The sequence below is a fragment of the Erinaceus europaeus genome, chromosome 3 (assembly GCF_950295315.1).
Source record: "Erinaceus europaeus chromosome 3, mEriEur2.1, whole genome shotgun sequence".
NCBI classification, from domain to species: Eukaryota; Metazoa; Chordata; class Mammalia; order Eulipotyphla; family Erinaceidae; genus Erinaceus; species Erinaceus europaeus.
The window spans coordinates 62,762,701-62,789,798 of NC_080164.1; the positions used below are offsets into that span (position 1 = coordinate 62,762,701).

At 46.8% G+C, this 27,098-nt stretch overlaps 1 protein-coding gene across 1 annotated transcript; it reads right to left on the reverse strand.

Moving 5' to 3' along the window:
- Positions 1-155: 155 nt before the first annotated feature.
- Positions 156-10,171, reverse strand: GPAT2 (glycerol-3-phosphate acyltransferase 2, mitochondrial). The gene is made up of 21 exons (XM_007529879.2): positions 10,052-10,171; positions 9,796-9,909; positions 8,990-9,063; positions 8,466-8,570; positions 8,138-8,266; positions 5,667-5,766; positions 5,174-5,307; positions 4,775-4,874; positions 4,468-4,680; positions 4,035-4,154; positions 3,785-3,867; positions 3,382-3,500; positions 2,626-2,696; positions 2,295-2,553; positions 2,073-2,221; positions 1,864-1,941; positions 1,276-1,407; positions 1,077-1,197; positions 904-969; positions 640-695; positions 156-383 (listed from the first exon to the last, which is right to left on the reverse strand). The coding sequence occupies exons 1-21, from the start codon at positions 10,112-10,114 to the stop codon at positions 267-269; spliced, it is 2,403 nt and encodes an 800-aa protein (XP_007529941.1). The 5' UTR covers positions 10,115-10,171; the 3' UTR covers positions 156-266.
- Positions 10,172-27,098: the final 16,927 nt, after the last annotated feature.

The window sequence follows — 27,098 nt, forward strand, 5'->3', positions numbered from 1 at the left end:
TTGATACCATTTGTCTCCTTTTAAAGTTTGCTTCTAGGACCAAGAGAGGACATTCTCTTGAAGTAGGGAAGGAGAGGACACACACACACACACACAAACACACACTCACTCCAAAAGGTCACTGCTGAGAGAAAGTATAAGCTGGCAAAGGAATATCAAATCTCAAAAGATTTTATAGCCCAACTAAGGATGCACTCCTGCCTTCTGATCTTCTGGGTCCTGGGCATGGGGCTGAGAAGTCTCTGCGCAGATTCCATCTCACAGTTCTAGTTACAAATGAATTGCTGAATGAACTGTTCCAGTTTTTCTTGATTTTCACGGCTGGCAAATATAGGAGACAGTTGGAGCATAGGGCCTTCAGGGCTAGGTGTACACTGCAGCACCTGAACCACAGAGAAGAGCTGTGAGTGCTTCCCAAAGGGGCCTGGGCCTATCCCCAGAAAAATGCAGAAACCTCTAAACCCTTTTGCCTTAGTGCTGGGGTATGGTGTCATAATCCATCTGGAAATAGGGACTAGGAGTTTGGGAGATCAAGAAGGGTGAGAAAACCATCCTACCAAACTGCTTCCACCATACCTACTCTCAGGTTAGAAATAGAAGGCAAGGGAATAGGAAGATGGTGAGTCTGGCCCCACTCACCCCCAAGTCTCTGAAGGTCCAGATAGCACTGATGGCAAGATTTGGGTCTGCACATTCTGAGGGAAGAGATGTGGAAAGTATAAAGAGGTTAGGGAGCTACTGAACACAGGTCTTTCTCCCTCTCATTGAAAGAAGGAATCACCAAAGGCCGTCTTCTGTAGCTCTCTTTCCTGGATTTGGTCTGTCACTGCCCAGCAGAGGGCAGTAGCTAACAGCAGCTTCTCCCCTGCCACCTGGGAGCCTATGCTGGTTCATAGGACTCACCAAAAAAACCATCCTCCTGGGCAGTGGCCTGCAGAAACTGGAACAGCTGCTCCACATAGCCAGACTCTGCAGGAGAGAAAAGGCCTAAACCTCAGTTCCACCCATACAGGCAGAGCCCCTTCCCTGAGCTCAGCCTCTCCCTGAGGATGACCAGAGTGCCTTGCAGGCCTCACCAGTGTCAGGTAGCTGCCCCTGGTGGAGGAAGGTAGCAGCTTGTGCAAAGGCCTTGAGTATTGGGCTGAGCAGGCGGCAGAGGAAGAGGAAGAAGTCTGGGCAGCGTGACTGCTGGCTGAGCTAAAGCAGGACCAATAGGGTGAGGGAGAGCAGGCCTCCCTCTACTGCCTCCTTCCCTAGTGGCTTCTCCCAACGTACCCTGAAATACCGGCCTTCAGCCTCCTCAAAGTCATCACTGTCACTATCAGTAAAGTCACCACTCGGTTTCCACAAAAGTTTTGCACTTAAACGCTGACGCCCTGTGTCACAGGCTGGCCGGGAACCTGGGGTCTGGGGACCATAAGAATGATTGAGCCCCAGCAGACTTGTCAGGTCATTCCTTGGCCCCCAGACCAAGAATTGGCATACTAGGTACACAGAGATAAAGACAGTAAAAGCAGACCTAGGAACTCCTAAGAGAACATTCATGGCCACACAAGACTATGACACCAAATGACCCATTTTGCAAGGGGAGGAGTGACCACTCATCCTCAAAGACCACCATCCTGTGAACTAGCAGTGGAGCAGGGGGACAGGAGGTGTGCTGCAAAGCTCAGAGGCATACTTGTCCATTCTGGCCATAATGGGTATACTTGTCAGGGCAGGTATTGTCTGTCAAATCCTAAAGTGGTGGCAGAGGCAGAACCACCTGTGTTGGGCCATGGGGCTGCCCACCCCATGCTATATGGGCTAGGAAGTACCCAGGGCATCTGTCATTAAGGGTGGGAGGCTTGAGGCCCTACCTACCTCTTCAGCAACCAGGAGCCCACACTGAATGAGCCGGTCCAGCACCTCCTGACAGTAGCAATAGGAAGACTGACAGGGCTGGGGAGAAAGATACCCACATGGCCTTGAACCAGGTGATAGGGGACTGGCCAGAGGAAGACAGGCAGGGCAGACCTACTACTATAAGAGGCCTTAGGGATAAGGTGGGCAACCGAGAGGGGAGGCCTGACCTGGAGCAGTAGCAGATCCTGTGGCAGCAGGTGCATCAGCAGCAGGATCTGGCGGTACAGCTCACTCTGGCTCAGAAGCTCAATGCCCTGCAGCTCCCAGGGCCCCTCAGGGGGCACTCTGCCTGCCAACAGCCCTCGCACAGCACAGGCTGGGAAGGGGCTGGGTGTGAGGAGGGAAGCCATTACTCTCAGCCCTGCATGCATCCTACCCTGGGAACTCACCACCAACTGCTTCACTCAAGAAGGCAGGCAGCAGCTCTGCACTCAGACGTGCTAGATGTGTGATGCCTGGACCAGGCCGTGGGACCACCAGCAAGTCTCCCTGGTGGACACGCAGCAGCGTCACGTGCTCCCGCAGCAGGCTCAGCGTGTGCTGCACCAGGCACCGTAACTGTCCTGAGAATCCCACGTCAAAGCCACGCAACAGTGTCTCCTCTGCCAGCCAGGAGAACTCCCCCAGGAGTCGTGACAGGTACACGCCCTGGGTGGACGGTGCAGGAGCTAAGCAGAAGGTCCAACCTCTATGCCCATCCCCTCACCACACTGTGCCTACCTTCTGGTGCTTGAACAGCAGCAGTGTTGCCATAATAGTTGTGCTCATGACTGCTGAGCTGGCTACGCTGGCTAAGGTGGGCAGAAAGGGTAATAAAGAGGCATAGGTGCAGGGATGCTGGTGAGGGGCCCAGGCTCAGAAGCCTAACAGTCCCTCTGTCACAGTCTTCCCAGTCATGAATTGTCTTCCCCTGACACCCCCACCCCAGATACTGCTCCGTCCAGGAAAGGGGAGCACAAGCATGGTCTTTTGAGTGTCAGTCTCACAGTAGAAAATCAGCATTGACCAAATACAAAGTGACAGGTGAGAAGCTCAAGGACCTTCTCTGTACCACAGAACACTTGAGACGATGGTAGTGTTAATTTTATTAAGAGCACATTCTGAGGCCAGAGAATATGATGCCTGAGGTACAGAGGTCTCAGGTTCTGTCCTCAACACCACCATGAGTCAGAGCTGAGCAGAGCTCTGGTAAAAAAGAAGAAGAAAAAGAAAAAGGGGTGGTACAGACAACAGAGACCATGTCATCATGCACAATGGCTCAGAGAGGCTGTATGAAGAACCCAAGATGTCCTGGATGTGACCTTAGGCTGATGGCTCAGGAAGGCATGTGCCCTTGCACAGCTTGCTTGAACTCAGGCAGGGGGATGTCAGGTACAAAAATTCACTTGGAATAGAGGACCCTGACAACTGACCAACCCAGAGAGAAGGGACGTCTCAGGACCCTCCCCCAAATGCCTGGAGCAAATTCCCACTCACCATTCAGCACATGACGACTCAGCCTTCTGACCAGAAGCTGGTCCTCTTCCTTGAAGTCCAGAAGGGGCCCGGTTACTGGAGTCCACTCCTGCTCCTTTTCAGTGTCTGGGACGACATTACTGGGATAGAAACATAGATTACACAATGAAGGAACCACACCTAAATTCAGTTGTGGGGGAATCCAGAGTTTACTCAAAGGTGAGGGTGCTATCCAACCCCAGCACCAGGGCAGGGGACAGCCTTTGACCCTGTTCGCCACACCCCACGCTCAGTATAGGCAGTGAGGGCTGTCTAGAGCTGTTATAGATGACCCAAGGTTATTTGGTAAGGGAAGGCTAGAACTACTGATGTGTTAGTGTTATGAGGGGCCAAAGGGCTGCCAGCCTTGCATCCCTGCCCGTACCATTGGCCCAGCACAATGGGCTGCAGTAGTTGCTCCAAGGTCTGCCTGCTGCCCCAGCAGCTTCTGGCATTGATGGTATATTCCTGCTCAGGACAAGGATTTTAGGTGACCTGCTGTAGCCCAGAGGAAACTTGTACAGAGTCCACCTGAGATAGGTAAGGATACTCCTGCAGAGGTTTTGAGGGCCAAGCTGCCAGAAGTCCCAGGATAGATCACGGGTATCTTAAGCCTTGCCCTTAAGACTTCATACCTGCAGTGAGAAGGGCTGGGCCAGGTGCACACGGACACAGGCCCGGTGGCTGCAGCCCCAGCCTCGCAGGCTCCGCAAAACAGCAAATGCTGCAGTCCACAGCCCCAGAGGGGCAGAGGCCTGCAGGGAAAGACAAATCAAGTAAACCAGCTTCAGCGGGGCACTACTGCTCAATTCTTATCTTTTAAAAATGTTTTATGACCTCAACTCTCCTGTTTTCTCACCCACAAAAGAAACCCCTTCTTAGTAGAGCCTTTTGAGAAGAAAATGATAGCAATAGCCTTGGAAAATGCCACAGGATAATTATAGAGAATAGAATTCCTTTCCCCTCCCCCCCATCCCAGCCCTCAGTGGGACTTGGCCATAGGATACAACAGTGCTCCTCTTTGGAGACAGTGTTCTCTTCGGGTCTCCAGGGGTAGAAGGGTCTCACATGGTGTGCACCACGGGGTGCATTTGGAACAAGGTCATAGGTGATAGCCACTGGTACCAGCATAGCATCTGGAACAATGCCCAGCTGGACTGCCTGGACCACCAGTCCCAGCCAGGCCTGACCCAGAGCTGATAGCCGTGGCCCCTGGGCCCAAGGGGGTTCCTCAAGGAAGATGAGTAGGGGTTGCCTGCTGAGTAGCAGCTGCTCCATAGCCTGGAGAGGGAGGGTGGCAGGTGTCAAGGTCAGATCAGCAATAGACCCCTGTACCTTTGGCCCGGCATCATGCACAACAACTGGGGAAACTCACCGCATGGACCACAGCCCTTGCAAGGGCCCCTTCAGGACTGTCCAGTGAGAAGTTGGCCTCTAGAGGCAGGAAAAGCCCCCCGAGCTTTCTCAGCAGAGCCCTGTGGAGCAGGGAAGAGCCTGGTGAGAGAAGGAGCTCAGGGCCAGGGACAAAGCAAGAAGTAGTGAGAGCCTTGTCTCACTCAGGATCACCCCACAGCATTACTGAACACCAAGGTCAAGCATGACCCTACTACCAAAAGCTGACCTTCCATCTAAGTTCCAAAGTCTGGGCTGGCAAAGGTTGGGAGAAAAGAAGGAAAAGGGCCCAAGGGAACAGCTGGCAACACACTTCCTATACATCTAGCTGCCCCAGGCTGAGAAGTTCTCCCATGTATTACTAGTGCTACAAAGCTTTTACCTGAGAGTAGGGGAGAAGAAACGGGGGTCCCAAGCCACACGAAGCACGCCCAGGCCCTGGGAGAGCAGAACAAAGGGCAGCAGGATTCCATCCAAGAGTGACTTGTGCGTAGAGAGGAGGATGAGTGGTGAGCCCTGCTTAGGAGAGAGGAAGGGGGAAGTGCCCACTCACCCACCACCCCGGAAACTGTACCTCCAGACCCAGGGCGGCCCCAGAGGGCAGGATGGTGCAGCCAAACAATACTTTCTCTGAGCACTTTCCTCACAAGTGAAGGGCTGTATCAACAATTTTAAGGTAACACACTGACGTAATGGTTAAGAACATGATGAAAAGACGTTAAGAGAAAACCTCGTGGGAGCAAGACCGTGAGACATGAAGAGAAGGTCATCAAAGACCAGTGGATTTTTCCCACCAGCTGATGGGTCTTGTCCTGACTCAAGAGCTTGGCGGAGCCTCTTGAGCCACCCCCATCACAGTGGAGGGTGGGCCTTACCGCCTGTGCTGCTTTGTGGACCATCTTCATTTGGCCCTTGTGGAGCTGCACATTCAAGAAGAGGCAGTTCAGAATCCGCAGTAGTGCCCAGCTGAAGATCCTAGGAAGCAATGCCTAGTCTAAGATGTGGTGGGCACTGCCCAGGAGGCACAGGCCACAGCTTCTCAGGGAGCCAGCCAACCACCTAGCGCTCCTCCAAGACCGGTGCTGCTACCATCCCCCCTACAGAAGCAGACAGTGAAGCTCGGTGAGGTTACAGAAGCTGCTGAACAGCAGAGAAAGCTGAGGAGTGGTGGTGCCGAGACTCTCAAGAAGAATTCATGGTGCAGCTGCCTCATATCAGTTTCAGAGTAGCTCCCAGACTCCATTTCCCCCAAAGGTTAGAGGATCAAAGAACTCTCTAGCTCTCTAGTGAAATAAAAGGAGGATTTAGTGATATATGCAGGGAAGAGGGTAGCTAGAAGGGCAGAGATCCTGAGGGGTTTCCCAGGGATTAGCTTTAGTTAGGATGAAAGTATAGGTGTATATATGTAGGAAACGAGGTGATATGGTGGACAACAGCATGACCCCATCTGAAGGCTTCAATTTCTCCATGAAGCATGAGATGGGGTACCAGTTGGAAGTAAGGAGTTTGAGAAAAGCAGACTGGACTGGAGCCTTGGTGGGAACTGTGTGTGCCTTTGAGAACTGCACTCATGAAAGAAACCAGCCCACTTGGTGTGTTATTCTCCTGCTGCTTAGGTACAAAGAAGGCAGGAAGCCGATTCTTGCACATCGGCACTTGTAAGCCAGCTGAGCTTGTCACACACGGCCCTGAGCCGTTATCCTCACAGATGCATATATTCCCTAATTATAAACATCATCTACATGCTGAAGCTTTACAAATGTACATTCTTGGTCCCAAACCTCTCTTCCAAGTTTCAGGCTCATATAAGTAATTATCTTCTCAGTGTCAGCATGCTAGGTGTCTAAAATCTCTTCTGTGGACCCAGTTCACTTCCCCAAGTCTACCCTCTCTGTCCATACTATCAGGCACTCAGTTACAAACCTGGCTCTCCTGTGACTTTCTGTTTTCCTCACTGCCAACACCTCTACCACCCAACCCATCCATGAGTAAGGTCAACTTCACATTAGTGTCTCAGCCCATTTTTCCAACCTGTTGTCACTCACTATCCAGTAGTCATCATATTTCACCTGGACTAATAAAATAGCCGCTAGATGGCCTTCTGTTCTTTAATCCCAATCAGTCTTGCTGTTAATCTCTGTTTAAAACCTTTCCACTGGTTTTCATTGCTCTTAGAAATCAATCCAAACATCTATGACTGCATATCTGGTCCTTTTGCCTTTCAGTTTCAACTCCAATGACTCTCCCTTCTTGCTAGCCTCTGGCCACATCAGCTTCCTGAGCACACTGGGCCATTTCCTGGAAGCACAGTTCCTGCTTTTCCTGCTAGTGGGACATTTTTCTTCATTCTTGTACCCCTGATTGGCTCCTTTCCCTCTTATATCCTTGGTTTACAAGTGTCTTCCTTCTCTCCAGGCTTTGCCATGCTTATCCCTTGTCTTCTTTTTTGTTGTTATTTTATTTTTATTATTTATTACTGCCACCATGGTTATTGCTGGGGCTTGGTGCTGACACTATGAATTCACTATTCCTAGTGGCCGCTTTTTTTCTATTATATTTGATAGGACAGAGAGAAATTGAGAGGGGAGGGGAGATAGAGAGGGAAAAAGATAGACACCTGCAGACCTGTTTCACCTCTGGTGAGGCATGCCCCTGCAGGTGGGGATCGGGGCTCTAACCCGGGTCCTTGCACACTTAATCAGGTGCGCCATGACCCGGCTCCCTTGTCTTCTTGCAACCATATGTATCTCTGTTCACTCTGCCCTTCATTCTCTGGAACAGTCGCTTGCATCTAAGCCTGTGTCATCTCAAGCCTGTGTCAAATACCAGTAGCATAAGAGGGTTGATCAACCACTTGTCTTTCTCCTTCACATAAATCTGACCTCTACCTCTGGAGAAGTAGAAGGATGTAGGGGATACTGTGTATCAGAGGTTCCTGAAGTTATCACCAAATTCCTACCCCCAAGACAAACAAACAACAGATGACTAGACTAGCAAGGTTCTGGTAGCAGCATAATGGATAAAACATGAGATCCTGAATTTGATCTCTGACAACACATATGCCAGAGTGATGATCTGGTTCTCTTCCTCATTAACAAACAAACAAAAAAGAATATGAACTGGAACCTGGGAACTGGCTCCTAGCAAAGCCCCAGCCCACGCCTGAGTTTCCTTGGTTGTCCAAAAGTTTCACAGTATCCAGATCAGGGGTTCCCCCAGGCTCTGGAAAGCACACTATTCCACTCCCCAGGAGGGTAGTCAGTCCTTCCCCAAGCCCACCCAACACCCATTCTCCAGAAGGACAGAAGTCCCAGTTCAGAGATGAGTACCCCCCCAGCAGAGTTACCTGAACAAGAAGGATTGGAGTGGGGCCTGAATGTGACCCAGGATGCGCTGCACCTCTTTCTTCACAAGAGCAGGCACCTGGCCTTCTCCAGCCCCTCCTGGAGCCCTCCCTGAAATGACATTCTGCACCCTGTGATATAAGAAGACTGGCATCAGACTTGGGAAAGCCTCTTCGGAGGCAGCCTCCAGTGTTCACTCTCAATCTGAAAGGCCTCAGGTAAAGCTACCACTTGAGAAGCTGGCCCTTCCAACCACCCCTGCCTAGTACCCTTGTTGCTCTTTCAGGGATCTCAGAAGTGCCGACCAGATCCCAGTCTCTATCTGCTTACCCAGTGCTTTCCATGATCTTCTGTGGGGCATCCTGGCAGGGGGGTATGTGTTGCTCCATTGACCACAAGAAATAGCAGAGCCTCCGAACTAGCCAACCCCGAAACCTAGACACAGCCCCAGATAAGAGGGGAGAACTTTCAGAAGGCACACTCCCATCTAAGGCCTACAGAAGGCCATTCCATCAGGAAGGGAGCACACCCGAGTCCCATGGCCCAGGAATACCTGAACTTGGTTTATCAAAGGACACTTTGAGATATACTTGCTCACTGCATCCCCATTCCCACACCTTTCTCTACTTCATGGGGTACAATTTCAGGGCATGACACACAGTGAGCACTCTACAGAGCTCACGTAGAAAGCTGTCAAAAAGCTTCAAGCCTGCCTTTGTCTATGGGTACAGATCAGAAAGCAGGGTGCCTTCTTTTTATATCAAAAGAAGAAAATGACACCACAGCATAATAGGGTCCCAGCAGCCCATCACCCAAGGGCCCTGCCCATGCTACCCACCCCCACCTCTGACTACCTGGTGTTCTCCTCCTTCACCATGATCACATTGCAGAAGCCTAGGTCCATTATGCTTCTGTGGAAGAGGGACTCCTGCTCAAGAGAGGGCAGGGACAGAATGTCTTTGGGGGCCCTTCGCAAACTGGCAAAGGAAAACCCCTGCTCTGTCATCTGTGGCCTTTGCCTAGTGGACTATCAAGACTTGCAGGGGTCAAGATTATAACACAGTGTTTCCAAAAGATGTTCAGACCCAGATCCTGAAGCTCACTCAGGAAAATGGGTTCCATGGTCAAAATGAAAAAAAAACAAAAAAAAAACCTTCTCTGCAGACTGCTCTTTAAAATAGTAGCATAGACTGTCTCTAAGAACTTCTCTGTCAGTAGTAAATGGCACATAACTAACTTGCACACCCAACAAAACCCTGGGTCCTCACAGCGCCAGCACATGACATGGATGCACAAGAGACCTGTGTACATGTAATGAATACTGGGGAATGCTTAACCGAAAGTGTCTTCAAAATTGAACAGCAGAAAGCATGCAGGAAAAGTCAGACCCCAAACTATGGACTATACACTCCTCTCAGGCCCCTCTGCACTTTCCCCACCTAACTTTTCTGGGTCTAGGAGACAGCCTCCACCCAACAATACAATCAAAACCAGTGCATCCATTCTCCTCAAAGAGCAAAGGCATGGGCAGAGGAGAGCAGAGTTTGAAAGGACATAAAGCCATTGCTCTCAAGTCTAAGTTGCCCAAGATTTCCAGGGTAGGCCCTGTCCCTATATCAGATATAAAGTGCAGGCCACTTCAGGGGTCAAAATAGCTCACCCAGCTCTTCGGAGTGCAGGTCTGGCAGCAACGGCCTACAAAGGGGCGATACTTCCCCAGGAATGGGGTGACAGCCTCCAGCTTCATCCCAAAGCCTGAGGACCACAGGCTTGTCTGGAATAGGGCCACAAGAAGAGATGAGGGGACTCACAGTCTTTGGCAGAGGGAGTGAGACTCCAGAAATGAGGGACATAGGATGAGGGACATAGGCAGTGGAGATAGGAAGGCACTAAATACTCTCAGAATCTCATATTACCTCCCGGCCATTCTGGCTGCTTCTCTGTTGAGTTTTGAGTTTGGTTTCCACCACCATGTCCATAACCTCTAAGATCTGAAGAACCACCACCTCTGTCTCTTTTCCTCTCTTCACAGGAACCTGCCTTGGAGAGAAGTTGAAGAATGGAATTGGTACTGAATTCTGAGTCTCAATCAGGGGCTTCTAGGGTGACTCCTATATTCCTACCCCCAGGTCTCACAAAGTCCAGATCAGAGGTTCTCCCAGGCTAAAAGGAAGGTGATTGGTTGTCTTACCATCAACACCCACCTGCATCTCCCAGGCCAGCTGGGGGCTATACTAGACATTCAGACTCCTCTATGAAGAGGGAAAGAATAAGACTGGATTATCAGGAAGGAGGCATAAGAAAAACATGAAAGGCCACTAGGTCTTGCTTAATGTCCTTCTCCACTATAGAGGAAGGCCCTTTATCCACTCAAGCAGTATAAGAATATGGTACTAAATGAATATGGTACCAGGTACTAAATGAGGGATGGGTAAAGGATCAAAACACAGAGAGAAATACTACTCAGGCCTGTTTCCAAGGAATATTTGGCTGCTTGGGGACAAAACAGGCACTTCTATAATCAATTCCTTCTTACACAACAATCACCACAGCAGATCTCACTTGCTATCTCCCCAGCCGTCTCCTTCCCACCATAATATTGCCCGTAAGTGTCAACCCTCTATCTTCCATAAAGCAGTACTGAACACTTCCTAGCCCACAAATTGGACCCTAAAAACTCCTCACCAGGTTCCTAATGGGTAGGTTGCCCCAGTTATTTCTCTTATCCCTCCCTCTAGTACACTATGCACAATGTGGAGCTCTCCCCATCACCCCACCAGATTCTGTCTGTGGGCCTAAGTCCCTAACACCTCGCATCACTTTTAATGTTGTTCTTCTCATCTTTGGTTCCCCCACCCAACCGTTCTGGACAGGGAACCTTTTCCAGAACTAAGGTTTTTACTTCCCCACATCATATGAAAGTGTCCTGAAGGCAAAATCTGCATCTGGCTCAATTCTGTATGCCCAATGGTCTGCCCTGCACAAGTGAGGGATCCAGAAAATTGTATAGTATTGACTGTAACTTCTTCCAGAATTCCTCAGTCTCTCCTCTCCTCGATTAGCACACAAAACCTTGAAGTTCAATTGTACCAAAAAATCGTAATTCTTACAGAGCACAAGCTCTTGAAAATGTTTCCACAACCCCACTCATAGACATTTGGCATAGAGAGTTGGCACACCAAAGCTGCAAGTTGGGGGTGCCCTGCCAGCTTTCAAATGTGGTGTCTACTCCCCAGTCTCAGATCAACCTCTTAAACTAACTCTACTAGATCTCTGCTAGCCCTGAGCAGATGGATTATGTATAAAACAAGGAGTAATTCCTAATTACCAACTAAACCCATTACCCAGTATAAGTGACTCAGAGGTCAGTTCTGGGATTATATCTAGCACACAATTCCACCTAATGAGATTCCCTATCAGTCTGTAGCTTCTTCCTGGATCTTCCCCCCACTCCCGCCAAGGGGTAAACTTACATCCTAAGCTAACATTTCCTTCAACCATACAGTATTCTAAAACTTGATGAATTCATTTGACCAACATTTAAAGCAGGAGTGCTTGTTACATAAAAACATTGGCGTTTCCAGCTGCTGTTGTTAAAAAAAAAAGGCTGGCCATCTCTAGCTTGCACCCCACCGGGCCTGGCGGGCGGGGTCCAGCAGCCACTGTCCTTTCAGGCCGGCTGCACTGCCTTCCCTTCTCCCCCCCCCCCCCCCCCCCGCATGCCACTTGCCGCCTGGCCTTGGCGCACCCTGAGTTTGCAGCTCTCTGAGATGTTGGACCCGAGGAAGAACCACAGGCTGGGTAGGACCGTTTCACAACCCCCTCGCCAGTGCCCCTGGGGTGGGGGGCCTTTGGAAACTGCCCTCTCTCCCCCCAGCAGAATCACCAGCATTTCCTCAATGGGGTGGAAGGCTTCCCCTGAAGCTCTCCTCAGGATCTGGGATCACGGGAGGCCCAGGTCAAAGCCAAGTGAAGCTCCTCAGTGCTATCCCCACACCTCCTCAGAGGAAGAAGCATTTGCCCTCAGCGACCCCCGCCCACCCACCCAAGAAGAGGAGGTCTTCAGAACTCTCCATACATACACGCATCATCTCCCAGAAAAGGCTGGAGTAGCTCCCCAAGTGGGAAGATTCCTGGATAACCCTGGGCCTGGTGCCCCCGACCCAGCCCCAGGGCAAGCCTGAGTGTCTCACCTCACACCCGCCAGCGATTCCCGCCAAAGCAGCACCTAGTCTGGAGGCCGGAAGGCATGGACTGGCGCATGTGCACACCCCTCTTAAGGCAGTAGTGACAGCCAATAAGGATGCACGCTGGGCCGGAAACCACGCCCCATGGAATCCAGTCCCGCCCCACGCACTGCGTGGCCATGTGACCTGTACAGTCGGCTGTGCGGTAGGTGTAGGTGTTGGTGTTGGCGTGCTTGCTGTATGAAGGGCTGTGCTGCCTCCCTGAGCCTGTATGGTGGGCTGCTTGCTGTGCTGCTCACTTCCTTAGGTAAGCTCCAGGTGCCTAAGAACCCCTGGAAATGTCTGGGGGAATGGGCTGTCTGAAGGGTAGACAAGCACTTGTGGCCATCAAGATCCAGTAGAAGAGGTTGCTGGGGTACACACACCACCAAGCTAGAGCTTAGAATATGAAAAAATTATGAGCTGGGAGTGAATTAGAAAAGTCAGAATGATTAGAAACCAGTTCCAGTTTTTGGTTGGCTGGGGTTTCACGAAGATGGACTCTTTTACCTATTGATCTCAGAGACAGAGAAGAAAGATAATATGCACCGCACCACCACTTGTGAAGCTTCCCTGTGCAGTTTCTCCTATGGGAAATAAATGACCAGAAATTGTCTTGATTCTCAGAGTGTGGACAGTTAGGAGGGAAAGATTAAAGCCCTGTTTCTATTCTGTCTCATAATGAGCCCCCATTGACATGCCAGAGAATTCTAGTTAAGGAACATGTGGCACTGCTGACTGGGTCCTCACACGCGTTTAAGTGGACTCTCTACAGGGTAGAGTAATCTCCTTGCCCACCAGAAGCCAGGTGCGGGATATGAAAACAAGGCAGGTCTCCCCATTGTCTTTTCTTTCTATCTTTTTTTTTCTTTTTGCTTCCATGGTTATCTCTGGGTCTCAGGGCCGACACCATGAATCCACTGCTCCTGGAGGCTGTTTTCCCCTTTTGTTGCCCTTGTTGTTTATCACTATTGTTGCAATTATTATCGTTGTCATTGCTGTTGTTGTTGGCTAGGACAGAGAGAAATCGAGAGGGGGAAGACGGGGAGAGAAAGATAAACACCTGCAGACCTGCTTCACCACATGTGAAGTGACTCCCCCCACCCCTGCAGGTAGGAGCCGGGGGCTCGAGCCAGGATCCTTACATAGGCCCTTGCGCTTTGGGCCATGTGAGCTTAACCCGCTGAGCTACCTGCAAAACGCCCCCCCATTGTCTTTTCTTTTTCTTTTTCTTTTTTTTTCGCTCTAGGTTGTTGCTGGGGCTTGGTGCCTGTCGTTGTTGTTGGATAGGAGAGAAATGGAGAGAGAAGGGGAAGACAGAGAGGGGGAGAGAAAGACACCTGCAGACCTGCTTCACCACTTGTGGAACTGGGATCCTTACGCAGGTCCTTGGGCTTTGCGCCATGTGCGCTTAACCTGTGCTACTGCTCTCCCCTTCATTGTCTTTTCTTTTGTTAACTAGAACTCTAGCTCATAGTCAAGGATGTGCTGTACTTATAAATGTCTGGGGTTTTGCTGGCTCAATAACCAAAGTGTCCCTGTGGTTAGTTGATTAATCAACTCCTGTCTTGGCACTGAGCTGCAAATGAGAGAAGTCCAAGTTATTTCATTCATCTTTTGACTGTTTCCAATATCCAGGAAGGAACCAGCAAATATTAATAATAAAATGAGGGTGGGAAGGACTGTGCTCTGTTCCTGCATTCCGCCACCTATGTAATTGCTACCAAACTCAAATTATAAGGCCATGATGCAATAGAAATTGACAAGAGTAGTAGTGCAGTGGGTTAAGCACACATGGCACGAAGCTCAAGGACCCACATAAGGATCAAGGATCCTGATTCTAGCCCCCGTTCCCCCCCTCCTCAGGGGGCTGGCTCATAAGCAGTGAAGCAGGTCTGCAGGTGTCTATTTTTCTTTCCTGCTCTCTGTCTTCCTGTTATCTCTCAGCTTCTCTTCTGTCCGATCCAACAAAAGCAGCAATAACAACAATAAAAACAACAATAACAACAAAATGGAGAAAAAGGCCTCCAGGAGCAGTGGATTCCTAGTGCGGGCAATGAACCCCAGCAATAACCCTAGAGGCAAAGAAAGAAAGAAAAGACTAGTTAATTCCTAGGCATGATATTTTTGTTTTTATTTGTGGGGGGTGGGTTGTGGAGAGAGGCAAGGGAGACAGTATAATGATTATGCAAAGACTTTCATGCCTAAGGGTCTGAGGTCCCAGATTTAATCCCTGGCCCCACCATGAGCCAGAGCTGACCCTTGCTTTGTGCACACATGCACACACACACTCTCTCTTTCCCTCTTTCTCATCTTTCTCTATGTATTTCTCTCACTAAAATAAATAAAGTATTTTTCAGAAACAAAGGGAATACACTGTGCATGTGGCAAGGCCGGCTCTCTCCCAGGTGAGGTATCTTGCTGGCCCAAAACAGTTTTTATTTAGAACCTACCATTGCAACACAGGGGTCCCAGCCCCATGGCAGCAGGACCCCAAGAGGAGCCCCCCCCTTACAGTACTAATGGGCAAGGACATGCATGTAGCCAATGCAAGAGTCAGCACATGAGCAGTATGTGTGCTCAGACAGGACTGTCTGGTGAGTGAACAGTGAACAAATGGTTCATCATCAGGCTGAGTCCTCCAGTCAGTATATAAGCTTCCTGTGTGAACAGCAGAGCCTTCCACTCAAGGATGGTCAGTTATCCCAGGTTCAGGATATATCATTCGAACAGGTATCTTGACAAGCACACTCAGAGTGGAGGCTAGGGTTCACTAGGGCTGTATAGGAGGGGAGAATAGAGGTCACCAGCAAGGTTTATGCAGTGATTTCTCCAGGAAAGTTCTGAATTTAGCTTAGAGGGAAATAAGTGACCAGAAACTGTCGTGATTCTCAGAGTGTGGACAGTTAGGAGGGAAGGGTTAAAGCCCTGTTTCTATTCTGTTTCATAATGAGCCCCCACTTGACATGCCAGAGAATTCTAGTTATAGCATGTGGCACTGAGTGAACAAAGACAACTGGGAGCCTGGCTGGACCCAACAGCAGAAGGCTAGAGGCATTTGCCTTCCCCTTCTCAGGCTTGCCATTGCTTATGTGGCTGTTCTCATTCTTCCCACAGCGCAAAGTTGTCTCTCTGCCTTCTTTGTGTCAATATATACCCAAGCCCTAAGTCTGAGTCCTCTCAATTTAACTTAGGTCTCCAATGTCGTTTCAGCACCCACAGAATCTATTTTACCATTAATTGTTACCTTTCTTTTATACCACAGTGCCCTGACCACAACTGGACCCTGAGATTCTGAAGCTGAAAAACAAAAATGCAGTTCTGGGGGTCAAGCGGTGGTGTACTTGGTTGAGCATACATATTACCATGCACAAGAACCTGGATTCAAGCCCCCTGCTCCCCATTACAGGGATGCTTCACAAGTGGTGAAGCAGGTCTACAAGTGTCTCTCTTTCACTCTCTCCCTCTCTTTCTCAACCACTTCTCTCAATTTCTCTCGCTCTTTCAAAAAGAAAATATATGTATATATAAGTTTTAAAAATGTTATCATGTAGAAGTTATGTTCTCCTAAGAGTACAGGCTTGAATTTACCCAATGCCCTTTGTTCTGGGAACACCATCTGTATAGGCATTTGAGTTCTGCAGCTGTTACTAGGGCCCACCTATCCTTAAGGAGATTTGATGCTTGGAATTAGCCCTGAGACAGATGCTTCAGACAAGAAAGTTGCAGAGAGGACCATGGCAGAGACCTGGCTTATCAGCTAGCGAGTTGAGTTCTTTCCTCAGTTGCATTCGTTGGAGGAAAGGTATTTTGTTTTTACTGTTTATTGTAGTTTAAACATCATCTTGCAGATCGATATCTGAGAAGTGATGTGCTTTTTTTTTTCTACCAGGATTAATTGCTGGGGCTTGATGCCTGCATGATGAATCCATGGCTTCTGGCGGTCATTTTTTTTCATTTTAAAAAGTTCATTTATTTATCTTTTTATGATAAAGACAGAGACCTATGACATAGGGAGAGAAAAGGAAAGAAAGGCAACTACAGCTTGTTCTAGCACTCATAAATGAGTTCCCCACCCCCCTTGCACATGGGAACTGGGGGCTCAAATCCCAGTCCTTGTACAAGGCCACTTATCCACTTACTAGTTTACTTGGGCCCTGATGCTGCATCTTTCAACACTGAGGTCTAGAGGGTAAGGCAGGTATGTTTGCCTTTGAGTGATGTACAGAAAACATGAAGTTTTCCTATTGCAAAGCAGCACAAGACCTGTAGGCTGGTTGCAATGCAAACTGAATATGGATAACCTGATCTAGGCAAAACAAAAAAACAAAAATCTTTGTCCACCCAAGATTAACTGGCCTCAGGTCAGACTGCATCACCCAGAAGGTCCTGGGTAGGAGCTAAGTGCAGTTATAGACAGTCCCCAAGTATAGTCATCTTGTGCTCTGTGGAGGAGTGGCCTAATACATGAAGATATCAGTTATACCTAAATGAATTTATAACTTCTTTGTAATTCCAGTAAAAATTCCACTACATAGAAATCTGAAAAGCTCCAACTATAAAAAATTCATGCGAAATGTATGAATACAGATCTATGTCTGAGTAAATATGTAAATATGTCTGAGTAAAGAAATGGACAGGCAACTTGCTCTTTCAGATATTCAGGCATGTTTCAATAACTTTGTTTTAAAACAATCAAACAAGCTAGTACAGTGTGAGTGAAAGGATGGGCAACCAATTGGAGATGAATCCCTTGGTATAGAGAAACTTAATAGGGGCCAGGTGGTGGCGTACTGGTTGAGTGCACATGCTAAAATTCTGAAGGACCCAGGGTCAAGCCACCAGTCCCCACCTGCAAGGGGAAAGCTTTGTGAGTGGTGAAGCAGGGCTGGAGGTGTCTCTCTGTCTCTCCCTCTCTATCATCCCCTCTCTTTATTTCTGGCTTTTTCTATCCAATAAATAAATATAATTAAAAAATTAAGAGTAACTTAATACATGATTTTATTTATTTATTTTTGCCTCCAGGGTTACTGCTAGGTCTCAATGCCTGCACTATGAATCTTTTGCTCTGGAGGCCTCTTTTTTCCATTGTTGGTGCTGCTGCTGCTGTTGTGTTGTTATTGTTATTAGATAGGACAGAGAGAAACAGGAGAGGAAGACAGAGGGAGAGAGAAAGATAGACATCTACAGACCTGCTACATTGCTTGTGAAGCAATCCCCTGCAAGTGGGGATCCAGGGGCTTGAACTTGTATCCTTGTACCAGTCCCTGTGTTTCACACCATATGCACTTAACCTGGTGCACTACCATATGGCCCACAATACATGATTTTTAAAAGGCTTATTATTATTGCCACCGGGGTTGTTTTGGACTCAGTGCTGTGACTAGGGGGCCATTTTTCCCCTTTTTTCCCCCATTTCTTTCTGTATAATTTGAAAAAATAGAAATTGAGAGGGGAAGAGGAAGACAGAGGGAGAAAGGCAGATAGACACTTGCAGACCTGCTTCACCATTCATGGGATGTGAGGGAGGGCTCAAATATGGGTCCTTCAATGTCAGCCCGTCAGCTCCTACTCTGGTGAGACCATTCCTAGCTCATAGGACTCCTTAAGTCTGTTTCAGGCGGTGCACTTCCTCACAAAGCCACAGCACCTAGATATGGAACAGGGCCCAAGAGACAGAGCACATGTGCATAAGTATCCATAAGTGGAAAATATACACCTTAAAGCAAAAGTACACAATAGTTTGCAGTAACCCAATAAGTAGAACAAAAAATAAATAAATAAAGTATTTAATCAGATTGTTTCTAATTAGACCTAGATACCCTCCTCACCTACTTCTTATTTCACTTCCCTCAGTCACTTCAAGGCTAATCTTGTCCGACAAAGTAAGGACTACAAACGCTGGGTAAGGGCAAGAGACCAGCATACTTTAATGATGGTTCTTTTGATTACTAGCAGTCCACCCCATCACCTGGGACTCTAGTCAGGGAGTCCTGGGATTCCCACAGAGACATGATAGGCCTAGATCTCTAACAGATCCCTCTCTCCACTGTCACTGGTCACCTCCATCAGGAACAATATAATGGACTCCTTTGTGGACCCCTACAGGACCTTGCCCTTAATGTGCATCAACAATGGTAGGGACTGCCCCACTCTCTGAAGGGAAGTTGGGCTAAAATACTCTACCACTCAGGAAGATGAGTCCAGCAATGAGTGCAGTCTAGAATGTTCCTAGCTATGACCACAGAAAGCAAGCTCAGACCTACAGGGATGCAGAAGTTACACAGGCTTCTGCAAAGAATATAAGCCCCAGATCAAATTGATGGGGTTTACAGGTAACAATATTTGTATATTTTTCTCATATTTGGGAGCTAATTTCTTTCCTGGTCCAGCTTTCTAGTCCTGTTTCCAATTCTGACATCATCTCCCTAGACAGTACCTTTGGTCCACCTGCATGTTGCTGTCAGACTCGGGCAAAAAAAAAAAAAAAAAAAACTAGTAAAGTCATGGGCCCCTTGGAATATACCTAAAATAGACCTACAAGCTTTTTCCAAAATGGAGACCCCCAAGTTTCATGTTATATTCTTGCCTTTAGGTTCCATATTATTAAACAATTTGTTTTTCTTTATATCTCAGTGCTTCTCAGACACCAAGTTGCAGATGCTATCATGATGCCTACCTGACTTCCCTGGGCAGACAACCTCACCAATGTACCCTGGAACCCCACCTCCCCAGATCTCTGCCCCACTAGGGAAAGATAGAAAAAGGCTGGGATTATAGATCGACCTGCCAACACCCATGTTCAGTGGAGAAGCAATTACAGAAGCCAGACCGTCCACCTTTTGCACCTCATAGTGATCCTGTGTCCATATTCCCAGAGAGATAAAGAATAGGAAAGTTTTCAAGGCCAGGTGGTAGCGCACCTGGTTAAGTGCACACGTTACAGTGTGCAAGGTCCTGGGTTCAAGCCCCCAGTCCCCACCTGCAGAGGGAAAGCTTCATGAGTGGTGAAGCAGGGATGCAGGTATCTCTGTGTCTCTTCCGTATCTCCCCATTCCTCTCAATTTCTGGCTGTCTCTATCCAATAAAAATAAATTTAAAAAAAAAAAGAATAGGAAAGCTTTCAAGGAAGGGGATGGGATACGGTACTCTGGTGGTGGGAACTGTGTGAAATTGTACCCTCTTATCCTATGGTCAATGTAATTAGAGTTAAAAAGAAAAAACTGTGCATTGTAATATATGTGCTCTACTGGGTGAACCAGTTGCCTGACTCCTTAAATGTTTATTTACTTGACAGGACAGAGAGAAATTGAGAGAAGAAGGAGAAATAGAGAGAAAGAGTGACACCTGCAGCACTGATTCAACACATGAAGTTACCCTGTGCAAGTGGAAACTGGTGACTTGAACCTGGATCCTTACTCATGGCAATGTGTGTTTTGAACTGGTGTGCCATCGCTCAGCCCCCTAATACATGATTTTTTTTAAGTGTCTCACAAGCCATTGGAGAAAGAGTCATTGGCAATATTCTGACTCATTTAGAAAGAAAGAAGCATAGTCCTATACAAAGTGGGTGCTCAAATGGTGGATTGAAGAGTCAATGTGAATAACCAAAGTGTAACATCAATAGACAAAGAATTAATGGAGTGGAGGACTTCCGGGAGGTGTACCATGGAATAACTGGGACCAAATCACCTCTCCTCTCAAAACAACAAATAAGTACAATGAGAGACCCAACTGAAGTCATAATCTACAACTGAAAGTTCTGCAGCCTCCTGTGGGGTGCTCGTGTGCAGTTGGAGCGGAAAGGGGTGTGGTGTGGGTTGAAGAACAAAGTCAAATCAGCTTTGAGCGATGGAGCTGAGCCGCGCCATCTTGGTGATTTCACTTTAAGCACAGCAAGCAACATTGTTCCTAGAACCAGTAGAAAAAAGACAGGAGCTTAAAACCTCTCAGTCTTTGACTTGGGAGCTTTAGCCTTCTGAATTCAAGGTAAAGACACAACATAAAACGGCATTTGTGACTGCAAGACAGCCTAAAACAACCACCTCCCTCTCACACACACACACCGGCCCACACGCAGCAAATCATACAAGCAAGAAAAACCTAGCGATCACAACAGCACCACCTGCTGGCAATCAATAACCAGCACAAAAATGCGCAAACAGAGAAACGGAACTAAACAGCCAACTATGCTGTATCAGCCAGACAGAAATGAAACAGGAAATTCATGGAATTACAGATTCAGAGAGACTCTCTGAGATGGACTACACAGAGCTCATTATAAGGGCTATCCCAAGAATTTAAGCAAGAATTAAAAGTGCATGTTACTATGGAATTAAATGCATGAGAGATGAACTTATAACAGACATTAGTAAGTTCTTGAAAGAACTTCAGTCAGAACTCCAGGGAGTAAAAGACACCCTAACTGCAATCTCTGCCCAGATAGAAGGCTTAGCAAATAGATCCACACATTCAGAAGAAATAATCTTCAGTCCAGAAGATACAGTTGGACCACTCTTTCAATTCAAAGATGAGGGAGAGGAATGGTTTAGAAAGACTGAAGCAACTCTGTGAAATTGCAGACTCCATCAAAAGATCTAATATAAGAGTGATACCTATATCTGCAGAGAAGGACAAGGCCAAAGACCCAGAGTCCATTGTCAGAGCAATTTTAGCTGAGAACTTCCCTCACTTTGGAAGCCATCAGAACATTCTCATCGAAGAGGCAGAATGATCACCCAGATTTATAAATACAAAAAGACCAATGCCAAGGCACATTATTGTAAAACTATCAAAAGAGAATGATAAGGAAAAAAATTTTCTGGCTGCTAGGGAAAGGAAAGAAGTTACATACAAAGGCAGAGCTATAATACTTTCATCAGATTTCTCTTTACTAACTCTAGAAGCCAGGAGAGAGCAGAATGACATATTCAGAGTTCTAAAGAAGAGGGAATTCCAGCCATGAATATTGTATCCTGCAAAATTACCCTTCAAATATGAGGGAGAAATAAAGGTTTTTCTCAAATATTCAAGAACTAAAGGAATTTGCCACAATCAACCCCACCTTAGAAGAACTATTGAACCAAGTCCCACAAGAAAGGAGGAAGCTAAAAAATACATGTCCCAAATACCAAGTTGCAGATGCTACCACGATGTTATCCTGACTCACCCTAGCAAACAACTCCACCAGTGTAGCCTGGAACTCCACCTCTCCAGAACTCTGCCCCAATAGGGAAAGATAGGGACAGGCTGAGAGTATGGATCAACCTATCAATGCCCATGTCCATAGGAAAAGCAAATACAGAAGCCAGACCTCCCACCTTCTGCACCCCATAATGGCCCTGGGTCCATGCTCCCAGGGAGATGAAGAATAGGGAAGCTTCCAATGGATGGGATGGGATGCAGAACTCTGGTGGTGATAATTGTGTGGAATTTCACCCCTCTTATTCTATGGTTTTGTCCATACTTTCTATTTTACAAATAAAATTTAAAAAAAAACAAAGAAATAATGGAGTGAAATACCTTTGAGACTCAGATAAAGCTTCAAAGTATATACCATAATTGTCACTAAAAAGGGGGTAGCTTGATTATGTCCAAAGCAAACCTATCAGTTTCAAGTAGCATGACAGAATCAAAAGTCTAAAATTTCAATCAGTAGTATTATACAAGGAATTTGTACTAAGAAATAGAGGATTATGAGCAGTTTTGCAAGAGTAAGACAAAGGAAATGACCAAAATTATTACTAGAAAAATGAAAATTACTGTAAGATACCTGAACAACTGTTTCACAAAAAAAGACAAGTCATATAGAAGTGCCTGAAATGTTTAACACTACTAATCATTAGAAAATGCAAAATGAAAAAGTGAGATAGCACCTTGTGCCCGTTAGCATAGTTCGATCAGGAAAATAGAAAACTATAGGTGTTGTAAGGATATGAGGAAATTGGAAGGCTTGCATACTGTTGGTTAGAATACAAAATAATACAACCACTATGGGAAATATTACAGTTGTTTCCAAAAATTTAAGCATATCCAATTCCAAGCAGATACCCAAAATAAATGAAAGCAGAATCTCAAAAGAAATTCTTGTAAACCATGTTCTTAGCAACTTTATCCCTGATGTCAAAAGGTGAAAGCAAGCCAAGTATCCATTAATGGATGGATGAATGAAGAAATACGAAATTAAGTCACCTTGATTCTATAACCACAAGGAGATGAATTCTGCCAACAACCTGAGGTTACTTGGAAACAGATCTGATGAGACTATAGACTGGGCCAACACCTTGACTACAGCCTGAGCAGAGGTCTCAGCTGAGCTGTGTCCACAAAAAGAGAGGGGGAAAGTGTTAAACCACTAAGTCTGGTAACTGGTTACACAGTAGTATCTGATAGATGGGCCACATGAAGCTGAATACAGGGTGATGTGGGGGTGATGGTAAGAACTACTTATTGGGAAGGTAACCAGAACAGTTAATATGGGGATACTTGAGTCAGTAGAACATATTCTGTACAACCCTGTGGTTCCACTTCCAGGTCTAAAAACAAAAGAAATTAACACAGGTCCACAGGATATGTGTGTCAGGATATTCACTGTAGGTCTTAGTAGTGGACTGGGAAGTAAAAGTAGTTGGAAGCACCCCCAGTGTCAGGGAAAGTAGAAAGAAAAGTAGAAATGATCCACACCATAGAGAATAAGTAAGTAGCTAAGGGAGATGAAATACACATCAAAAGCAAACTACACAAGGATAACCAGGCAACCCATAAGTGGGCAAAGATATTTGCATATCATACATAGGACAAGCAACTGATATCAAACATTTATAAAGACTTGATACAGCTCAACAAAAAAAAAAGTGGGCAAAGGAACTAAATAGTTTTCTAAAGAGGCCCACAGACATTTGAAAAATGCTCCACTTATTAGAAAAATCTACATTAGGACTACACTGAGATTGTCTCACACTCGTGAGAATGGCCTATATCAACAAACAGGAAATGACAGGTGTTGGAGAGGTCGAGGGAAAAAAAGCTGTGCTACACATTGCTGGTGGGAACGGAAGCAGCCCCTTTGGAGACCGTATGGAGAGTTCTTAAACATATAAAAATGGAACTACCTTATAATCCAGCAATACCGCTTTTAGACATTTATCCAGTGGATATTCAAGCACAAATTGAAGGAACATATACTTCTATGTTTATAGCTGTATTAACCAAAGAGTGCAAACAGCCTAAATGCCCATCAACAGATAACTGGCTAAAGAAGCTATGGAATATACATTTCATGGAATACTACTCTGCAATCCAAAAAGATGATACTGTGTTCTTTGGAATGAAATGGATGGAACTGAAGGTGGTTATGCTTAATAAAATAAGTAAAGAGATGAAAGACAACTACTAGATGGTTTACTCGTACATGGAATCTAGAGATTGACTACACATGAACATGGAGGGGGGAACAGAAGCCAACAAACTGTTTCTAAGACTTGTGAGAACCATGGTGGTTATCTTTAGGAGGTGGAAGGGTGGCGACACAGCCCCTTGGTGGTGAATTTGATAGGGAACTATATCCTGTAATCTTACAATCATGTATCTCACTATTAGTCAAAAAATGAAACAAAATTAAAGATACACATGTACGCTCAATTTGTAATCTTACTTATTAAAAGTGTATCTTATCTAGTAAATGCTATATTAGTGTTCACATTGAGATTAGTCAAACTACACCCCTTTTGGAATTTAGCAATATGAATAAAATTGTGCCTAAATAAATATTTTAAAAATTCTGCCTACTAGAGACTTAGACCCAGGTCCATGTTAGAAATGAATTTATGTTAGAAATGAATTTTATTTGTAAACAACAGAAAGTCACACTCAAAATGTTCTTTTAAAACAGAATTTATTGATTCAACTGAAAAGTTCGAAGTAAGTTTCATGTATAGGTGGATTCAGATGTTCAAATTATGACATTATTGTTGATGTCTTCAGAATCTGCTTTCTTCTGGCTTGTTTCCATTCTTATATTTATCCCCTTGAGTGACAGAGATAGTCCCAAGTCATGCCAGATGTATACTCTCCAAATAACAAACTCAGAGGAGTCCCTTTCCCAGACGATAAACAAAAGGCCCAGTTCTGACCCTCTTTCACCCAGAAAGTGTCACATAGCCAGGGCTGAATGAATCTCTATGGCTCTGATAGTCACACATGGGATTCCCACCTGAGGGTTCTGGCACAGAAATGGTGCAAGCAAAAGCTCAGTGACATGAAGCTGGAACGGCAGAACATTTAGTTGCTGCCTCAGGCAGAAATCCTAGGGACAGCAGGCACCATCAGAGTCAGGGGGCAGAGGAATAATCTGATCAAATCTGTAATCTGCAGGCCTCATTTGGCAGCCAGTAGTGGGGAGCCTGGGGAAAGAAAGTATTCAGGCCCTCTAGCATTTCTTCCAAGAAAGAGTGCCACAAGAAATGCCTCCCTCGAGGCCCTTCTCCCCACCAGAGTCTCTTTCCCAGAGAGTTAAGAGACCAGCATGCTCAGAGTGTTCTCAACATAAATTGCTGGGCAGAGGGCCCTCTTGGGGTCCTGGGTCATTGCAAGAGAGAGCCCATGTGGAAGAAAATCTATATAATCAGTTGCCAGGAAAGTACTTAGCTGGGCTATTCATCCAGCACCAGGCAAGCTGTGGAGACGGAATAGTGACACTCCTTTTACAGAAACCCTTCTGGGTCAGCCCCAGGACCTGGGGATGCTCCAGCAATTAGCCACCAGACTTTCTACTCCCACCCAATCCATAGGTAGCTGTTGGATAACTACTGGCATTTGGGGGAGGGGTAGAGGGTGGTGCTGAACTGGATGGAACCCTGTTCAGGAGCTTGAGGGGGTCCTGAGGGTTGGGAATAACCTTCCTTTATGCAGCCTCCACGACGTCCCCCTCCTAACCATTCCACCCTGCTTGCCTGGGGTTTTGAGCAAAGTTGTTGGCCTGTTTGTGACAGTGGTGGGCAGTGAAGTTATGTAATGAGCTGCACGAGGCTGAGCTCTAGCTGTAGGGGCAGAGAACATGTAGCTCTGCTCCTCCCACCTGCAGTGGGGCTGCTTGGTGCTGGCCTGCACCAGCCACTGGCAAGGTAAATCAAACCAAAGAGAACCATGTAGATTAGCTGGAGTGCTTTCAGTTGCAAGAAACAGGAGGCCTAGCTCAAAGGGAGCTAAATAAAAAGGGAGACTGGTCTCCTTCGCAAAGAAGCCCTGAGGTAGGACAGCCCAGGACTGGCTAGGTCAGTGCTGCAGCGAAAACACAAGCATCCGGGTTCCTCTGACGGTCCAGGCTGCCCTTCTGAGTGGGCTAGCTCTGTTCTCAGACCACCTCTCTTACGATCCTACTTTCAGGCATCACATTCAAGCTTGATAGTGCCCAGCAAAAGGGCCCTCTTCTTCCTGTCTATGTCTGACAAGAGAAGGTGCTTATTCCAGAATCCCTAGCAACTTTTCTGTCCCATCTCACTGACCAGAACTGCACCCTGAACCCCTTCCTGGTCAGTCTCCAGCAGAGGACACAGGAAAACCATCACTGGCATAAAGGACTAGTTACCCCAATGGCACAGAATTCTGAAACTCCAGCAGATGCTCCCAGCAAGTGCTACATTCAGGCATAGAGGTTCTTCCCACTGAGATCAGTGGAGAGAGAACTGAAGTTCTAATCTTAATTTTTGTCATTATCAGACCTTGGGCAAGTCAAGTATCTCTGTCAGCAACCCATCTGGCAGACACTCTCTCTGCACATCTTGCCAATACAGCCCTGATTTGGCCTGGTGGCAACATGCCCTGTCTGGAGAGCATGACTGTGTGACAGTTGTAGCAGCACCCTTGCCCCTCCTATGCGCCTCTCTCTCACTCTCACTTGCTTTCTCACTTGCGCTCTCTCGCTCTCTCTCTTTCTCTGTCTCTCTCTCTCCCTCCCTCCCTCCCTCCCTCCCTCCTTCCTTTTCTTACCCTCCATCTTAAAAAAAGTAAAAAAAGAGTCTACCAGGAGTGAAGTGATCATGCTATGTAAATATGTTCCTGGGGGTGCCGGGCCATGGTGCACCTGGTTAAGCTCAAGGACCAAAACAAAGATCCGGGTTCAAACCCCCAGCTCCCCATATGCAGGGGGGATACTTCACAAGTGGTGAAGCAGATCTGAAGGTGTCTCTCTCCTTCTCTAACTCTCCCCCCCCAAGTTTCTCTCTGTCCTAGCCAATAAAATGGAAAAAATGGCCAGCTGGAGCAGTGGATTTGTAGTGCGTGCACCAAGCCCCAGCGAGAACCCTGGTGGCAAAAAATTGAATAGTCATGTAACCTATTCCAAGGTAATGTGAAGTAAGGGGGGGTTCTGCTTTTCCATCTGGGAGAGTTTGCTTTACAAATAAGACCCTCTCTCAGTCTCTCCTTTCCAGACTTATTGACCATTAGATGAGGGTGTGATATGTGAACCCATGGTGGCTATTTTACAACAGTGAGGAAAATACCAAAAACATTTTGGACTCAGCAAACTCCATGCTTTGACTTTACTGAGCTGCAAAACGGAGCTGGGACCTGGGTTTGTTGTGAGAATATAATAGACTGTTCTGTAAAGCTTCCATTCGTTGACGTTACTTATAATCATATTAATATATATCTTGACACAAAACTTTATCAATAGAGTATTTTTTTCCTCCAGGGTTATTGCTGGGGCTCAGTACTGGCACTAGGAATCCAATGCTCC

Excerpts from the sequence above, each read along its gene's own strand:
- GPAT2 (XM_007529879.2), bottom strand. The coding sequence starts at position 10,114 with ATGGACATGGTGGTGGAAACCAAACTCAAAACTCAACAGAGAAGCAGC. Across the intron at positions 4,155-4,467 it reads CACCCCGTGGTGCACACCAT|GCCTCTGCCCCTCTGGGGCT; the intron begins GTGAGACCCTTC and ends CTTTCCCTGCAG. Across the intron at positions 2,554-2,625 it reads TGCTGTTCAAGCACCAGAAG|GGCGTGTACCTGTCACGACT; the intron begins GTAGGCACAGTG and ends CCGTCCACCCAG.